Source organism: Centrocercus urophasianus, unplaced genomic scaffold (assembly GCF_019232065.1).
Source record: "Centrocercus urophasianus isolate 14NV4802_14NV808 unplaced genomic scaffold, USGS_Curo_1.0 seq_20, whole genome shotgun sequence".
Lineage (NCBI taxonomy): Eukaryota > Metazoa > Chordata > Aves > Galliformes > Phasianidae > Centrocercus > Centrocercus urophasianus.
Window position 1 is genome coordinate 14,975,918 of NW_024884756.1, and position 7,316 is coordinate 14,983,233.

Here is a 7,316-nt window from a genome sequence, read left to right on the forward strand (position 1 = left end):
TTTCTGTTTGGAAGGAATTTATTAGGTATATTTTGCATTAAAATTTTCCTTTTAAAATGTCCATCTTACCAACTAAAACCAAAAATACACTTTTCATACATTAACAAAAGACATACTTTGATGAAAGAGATTATGCTTTAATCTCCTTAATTTGTTCATTGAAGATGATCCAGATTTCTCTTTTTCAAATCCCCCCTTTGCAATTGGAGTCACACACAGTTCTGTAAAAATTAAATGTAAGCTTTTAGAAGAATGCAATAGGAAAGCTACACAACACAGTTTAATATTCTTTCCTTAATCTATAATAGGTTGATAAAGTTAGTGGGATTAAATTCATCTGTGCTGATGTTAATTGCTAATACAAATTGGTGCACTGTAATAGCACAATCAAATGATACAGCATTAGTGGAAATTTTTGCATGTTGGTGGCTTCCAACTTACAATCTCAGAGTTTCTGCATGTTTTAAGGAATTAAGACAGCCAATATCATATTAATGGAACTCCTGTATCTGAAAGAAACATCCCTTTACAGAGATCTCTCATTTGAAATTCAAGTAAGAATTCTAAGCGAGGCTGGTGAATTTTATCGTCCTCTCTTCCAATGCAGAATCAGCTGACAAAAGTGATTTTTTGAATTCAAAGTATCACTTTAGTTTCCATCCATAAATTGTGAGAAAACCTCAGAAGTAAAATATATGGATATATGGATATATGGATAATTGACCGCATGAAACTGAAAAAAGCCAAACCTCAACTGATAATTCTTTTTTAATTATGCAGTTAAAAATACCCTCTTAATTCATCATTTCCCCAACTTCAGCAAGAACATTATTTTTGCATGTTTCTACCATTGCATAAAGGTAAAATAAAACACTTAAAAATTGGAACATTATATTGAGATTCACAGAAGTGAATGTAAGGAACTACTGCATTGCGTATCTCATACTTGTAATCAGGTAACTATGCACAGTTGGGATTGTATTTGAAGTCTTTACAAAATGGAAGAGGTATCTCACAGCTTGTTAAAAAAGTCCTTTAAAATGCAGAGTTTCTGTCTTGGAATGTAAAAACTGTATATGCTAAAAGATACTTGCAACTTCAAAAGCAGATACTGCTGTCTAGATCCGCAGTGGTACAGTTCACTTCCCTAATCTTTTGTCTTGCTATTTAAAGAAAGCAACAATCTTAATCAGAGTCAAGCAATTCCTGAAACAGCCTTGTGACTCCTGCAGAGATCCTGGCATTTATGCACAGGTAAATCTGGTGTTTGAAACATTATCTAACATTATGTGGTATTATCATGTACTAGATCAAATCCTAAAATCAAATTTATTATTTATTTGAAACAACATTTCTACCATTACAGGCTATGCTTCAGTGTCCATAACAAACATAAACTCCATCACTTCCCTAAAAATGAGAAAAGCTTACTGGAGCTGCATACATTTTTTGCATTTGTTTTCAGTAATTGTGATTCGTAAATATCTTTAAATATCTTCAGTTAGCCATATACATAATAATGTATCCAACTGAACTTAAAGACCCAGAAACAAAAACAAAATTCCTCATTTCATTTAAAGAAGAAAATGTGCAGGACTTTTATTTAAATCTCTTACTTTCCCTTTTTATACAAAAGTGATCAGATAGTCCTTAAAGGCTAGAAAGCAAGTGATATTTTGTTCCTTGCTAATGGAGCAATGTGTGGGAAGGAAAAATCATCATCATCATAAAGTCCTACTATTTTTCAGAAAATTTTCCATGACAAAATTTTTCTGTAACTATCTTGTTTATCTTTTAAGTAAGTCAGACTAAGTCAGTTAAGAAAGTCAGACTACTTGTGTGCATAAAATTAAAGCATACCCATTTTATGGAATTGGGTTTATGCACATCAAGAGCAAGGAAACTGTATTAGAAGGTAAAACTACTATAACCAGTTGCAGTAATGACACTAACTGTAATGTGAGTGACTTACCAAAATTCCCATCCAAACGAATATAAAGTTCAAATACACTAAAAGCAACCGTTGTATGTGCAGGAAAAACAATGGCTTTGTCCCGTCCTTTACTATTTTGGTCTTCAATTATGTGAAACTATGGTTTCGAAAATCAAAAGAAAAAATTCAAAATGAAAAACTAAGCAAAATAATACTTTAAATGTACATAGTGAAAATTACATTACCAGGAGGAATCTTTGAGGATCAAATTTCACAAATAAAGGTTTTCTTTTTTTTTTTTTTTTTTTTTTTCTCCAATCAATGCTATATTTATACAAAGAAAATAATCTAACTTGCATTAGTTTTTGAAAATCGTGTGGATGACTTACAAAAGGGCAAAGTTCAGAAGATTTGAAAATTCAATTATTCAAACATATAGATGAGAGAGAGGAGAAGAGAGGGAGAAATTGGGCAGGGAGCAAGAGCCAACTGTTGAAATAGTCACAACCCAAAGCTGTAACGAGCTACAGAAGATCAATCCAGTAGGGAAGGATAGGTTACATGTTTCTCAAACATTCAAACTAAAAAGAAGGAATTTCCAAATTTTTGCCAAGACTTCACCCAGAGAAACGGCTCACTGTCTATCCATCCTTCCATGCTTTTCCTATCCCCTACATAAGCAACGTGAATAAAAAAAATCCAAGTTCTCATTCACTTTATATCAGTGCAATAAACCTCATTTCTCTTCAGAATTTTCTGTTTACTTCAGTAAAAATGCAATCAAATCCAGACAATCTATAAAAATGAGCTTGCTGTTTGACTTTTCACTTAAATTACAGAACTTTGTCAAACATACATACCCTCATAGTCTCTCCACGCATCCCAGTATGAACAGTTAATGAGCACTGCCTTGTTGTCCTAATGCTTTCCATGACTACACACAGAATCTCCATCCTACTTTTTCTTGTTTGATGGACTAGGCAATGATCAAAGTTTATTTTTCTAAAATCAAGTGAGAGACAAAGAGGAAATTCAGAGATTATTAGCATTTAACAAACCTTATTGCATAATTAGGAACTTTAAGTCAGTAAAAAAAAAAAAATCACCATAACTTCTGTCTCATTGCTATAAGAGAGCTGACTGAGAAGGTTTCTGGGAACTTCACGTTGATTATGCTGATTTTCAGTGTCTGGAAACAAAGTCACCAGAAGATTCAAAGAAAGCTAACAATATACAAGTATTAAGTTACATGGAATATCTTGGAAAATTTCAAGGCTGGTGCTGTACTTACTGACATTAAGGTGTGTCAACACACCCTAATTAGTAGCTTTTTTTTTTCCAGGTTGATATAATCCTACTGTCTCATATTAATTATAATCATCTTTTTAAAATGTAGTTACGAGTTTGATTAGTAAAAATAATAGTTTTAATGCTTTATCTTAGGGCTTCTATAAAAGCTTGTGATAGTGACTGTTTGTTTCAGAAATTTAAAGTGATACCTGTAGAATCTGGCATATTTAATGAATTAAAAACTAGCTAACTAATAGGTATCAACTGTAACTGCAACATACTGCATAAACTATAAATACAGAACAATCATCAAATGTTTTTTTTTTTCTAGGAGAATCTCCAAAGAGACTAGCTCTTAGTCATATATTTTTATTGGAAGACTATGATCAGTTTCTCCCACTAACCCCAGCTCAAGTTATGGTAGCAGCTAGGTACAGAATAAGAGAGGTTATGAATACCAAATGACATGCTTGGTAAATAACTACTAGGAAACAAGTATCTTTGAAAACACCAAATGTCACATCAAGCATAGTGAATACTTTACTGGATTGCAATATTGAGATTAGCTGGGATGACACTGTGGCCAAGGGACAATCACTGAAATATAAACTGAAAATGATCACCTAGAAAAAGACCCATTTGTGCCAACACTACAGTACCGCTGAGTGCATTTTCAGTGTTAAGAGCTAACAAAAGTTTTGGAGAAAAGGACTACATTTATAGCAATCCAGCAGATTATTAAAAACTCACTCAAATAGATCTATTTTCTTTTAAAATAAAAGTTTGGAGGAATAACCTAATAAAATCTTGAATATTGGAAATAATTTTGGCAACATACATCTCTTTAGTTCATCAGACAACAACATAGCAATCAACCTACTACCAAAAGCAGAAGATGGCTAATGTCATTTGGAAGTCAATTTCAAATTTGCAATAGTATGAAATAACATTGAGTCTTCGGTGGACTCTTCCTTACTCTTTTTTTTTTTCTTGAAAGAAGCACTATAATTAAAAAAATAATTCATTCAGGTAAACTATATTCTTGTGTTATGCAGGAGGTCATGCATCTAATTTAAGTGGTGAACTTGAGACTCATTAGACAGATAGTTAAAGAATTTGGAAAACATCTGTTTTTGACTACTACTGATTGCATAAAAATAATCAAAATCTAACAATTTCTTTATTAATACATTTTCTTCAGAGAAGCAACCTAATTGTATGAAATATTATTGCAGAACCAAAATACATAACACAACCTTGTAGTAAGTTCTTTAAGCAGCGTTGGTACTTCAACCTCGTGTTTGGTCACTATGCCAAATGAAGCTTTAAAGGCAATAGAATCTGATCCAGCAACATCAAAACCAACATCGTTGATTATCTGATTTCCTCTTCTACCACTGAGTGAAACATCTGATTTGTCTTCATAGTTGAGCAACTGGTAGGATGAAACACCTGAGTAAAAGAAGGTAACTGTTGTGTGATGAAGATCTGAGCATAGTATTTTTACAAAGCATTATATTCTTTTAACAGAATATTTTGTTTGTTTGAAAACTATATAGAATAAATGTAAAGAAGAGAATGAAGCGTACTGTTCGTACTCCGCTATTCTGATTAAAAAATTCACAGCTGTGTGTTGTTCTTATTTATCAGCATTACTACTGATGACTAATAGAAAGAGAGTGTGCAGGAACTCAGGCATCTCTCTACTTATTTGGAGAACTGTGCCCATGCTCCCACATGGGATAAGCCTAAGCGTGAAATTATGATTAGGGCTGTTTGTGCATTTCTGTGTTTATCATTATTCTCCTATATCACGAGAGGCAGGATAAACAGAATCTGTGTGTTCTGAGTGCGTTGACAAAGGCTCTGAAACACAAAGGAAATGACATAGTGAAGACTGCATACAATGTGAAAATTCGGAATAAAGAGAAAGGTAACACAGCTGATACATCATGTCCTGGTACCTAACAACTCATAGGAAAGACTTGTTACATACAGGCAATTACAGGCAATTTTTCCTCCTTTGTAACTTGTAGAATTAAGTTTGTTGTTGTTGTGTTCTGGTGTTTGTTTGTTTGTTTGGCCTTACATTTACATATTTCTTATGTAATACGTTAGGGAGTTCTTAAAATTTCTAGATTTAAAACAAGTTAACCTTACACTGATTTTAATTTTTGAAACACAGGTCTGCCAGTAACATTAATTTTGCCTTTTAGCTGTTACCTAGAAAATGCCATGTTTCCATGTGTCCCTAGAGATTTTGGAGAGTACCAGTTTAATTTGAAGGAAAACAACAGATTAATTCTAATTCATTCAAACATTTCTGGTAATCTATTATACAACAACAGGATAGGTACCAAAGCATTTTTATAATGCTTTCTTTATAACCTTAAACATGTTTCCAGTACACTAACAGAAAACTATTAGAACACATTGGTTGCCTGCCAAATTAATACAAAGAGGGCAGATAGATCAGGGAATTAGGCATCCAATTATTTTTTCTTATTCTTTGGAGCTTTTAGAATAAAGTGACATTAGGAAGTTACCTAGAATTAATCCCGTTTGTCTGTATCTTTAACAAAAAAGCCAGTTCTATATTTTTCATAATGCTAAAAAGATTGCAATGCTTGTATTTGTCACAAAAAAAAAAAAAAAAAAAAAAAAGGAAATCCAATTACAGTTCTCTTTGTTCACATTAAAGGACAATACTTTCTCCATATGACATCTAACCTTTACAGAAAAGACTTTGTGATGAGATTTCGCAACCTTTTCCTCTGCCTTCTTAAATGAGAATTTTTCTACCTTTTTTTTTTTTTTCTTCCATTCAGGACAAGCTTGCTGACTTGTCCTGAATGCAAGACGAATGGGATTTCTGTCATCTTGTTTGCATCCTGCAATCACTTCTCTGTGGGGTCAGCAGACATTTCTGTCTTCCTGTGCTGTTTTTTTTTTGTAGAGTTTTTAGTTAATGTATTTGTAACACAATTAATACCTTTATTAAAACATGCTTTGAAAATAAGTAAAATTAAGCAATTAAATACTTTTCAGAAAAGCATATCATGTAGCTATAAATTGCCCAGACTCTTTAAAGGAATGTAAAAGAAAATGCATGCAGTATAGCTCAATTTTTACATCTTCTACTTCTGAAGGAAACTTAAAACTTTCTGATTTTGCACTGAAAAGACAAACGCAGTCAAACTCTGTAAAATTTTTCTCATATTTAAAAACGTGGGAAAAAAAAGCTCATAGAAAACCTATTACTTGTTAGATTGCTGTCGCCAAATGTTTCTGCTTATTCAAAGCACAGTTCAACACACAAGATCACTAAGATGAAACAGCTGCTAAGCTTTCGTCAGTGCTACATATTCCAATGTGAGTTTATAGGAGAATGGTGAAAATTAAAATCAAACGTTAAGTAGCAAATAATCAATATACATCAACATATCTATTGCGAGTTGTGAGAAAAAGACAACCCACAGGGCTCAACGGGATCTGTTAAAAAATAGGGTTTTTTTTAAATATAATTTTTTTTTTCAATTTTCCTGAAAGTCTTCTCTTTTTTAACCAGCCTGAAATACTCTTTTTTTCCTGAGTATTTATTAAATGACTAAGCAAAATAATTTTATTACACATGTACTGAAGAACCATTATGCTACCTACACAGATGAGAACACAACAACTGGCATGTAATAATGGGAAAAAATGGGAAAACATGCATTTTTCTGCTTTAAAGATAATTAGAAAACTTACCTGCAGAAATTTCTTTCTCCCCTTCAAGAATGTCTTTTAATGTGAAAGGTGTCGAAGCAAATTTAGATTTTTTCGAAAGCAAACATTTTCTTTTCTTAATCACAAGGCTGAGAGGTTGGTACTTATCAGCTTCACTGAGGCTGGGCACTGGCACTAGTCTTCCTCCGTCACCAACCTGTTTAACAAAGTTTTTGGTTGCAGCAGCAAACATATTACAACATTAGAAATGATAATAACAAAAAGCTCTGCCTCAAGTGTAACTTCCCAATCCAAAGCCCATGTTTTTCTTTGCAGTATTCTTCCAAACAAATTGCTTGGAAAAAAAAAAAAAAAAAAAAAAAAG

The 7,316-nt window shown here is 32.6% G+C and overlaps 1 protein-coding gene across 3 annotated transcripts in view; it reads right to left on the bottom strand.

Moving 5' to 3' along the window:
- Nucleotides 1–7,184, bottom strand: part of PJVK (pejvakin) — an 18,544-nt gene extending 11,360 nt beyond the window's left edge. For all 3 annotated transcript variants that reach the window (XR_006169413.1, XM_042821964.1, XM_042821963.1), the window contains exons 1-5: nt 6,974–7,184; nt 4,480–4,675; nt 2,794–2,935; nt 1,973–2,090; nt 117–221 (exon numbers count right to left, since the gene is read on the bottom strand). Coding sequence is in view for 2 of the 3 variants with exons in the window: in XM_042821964.1 (XP_042677898.1) it covers nt 117–221; nt 1,973–2,090; nt 2,794–2,935; nt 4,480–4,675; nt 6,974–7,184 (772 nt within the window). In the remaining variant the exon portion in view is untranslated. The remainder of the gene's footprint in view (nt 1–116; nt 222–1,972; nt 2,091–2,793; nt 2,936–4,479; nt 4,676–6,973) is intronic.
- Between the last annotated feature and the right edge of the window lie 132 nt (nt 7,185–7,316).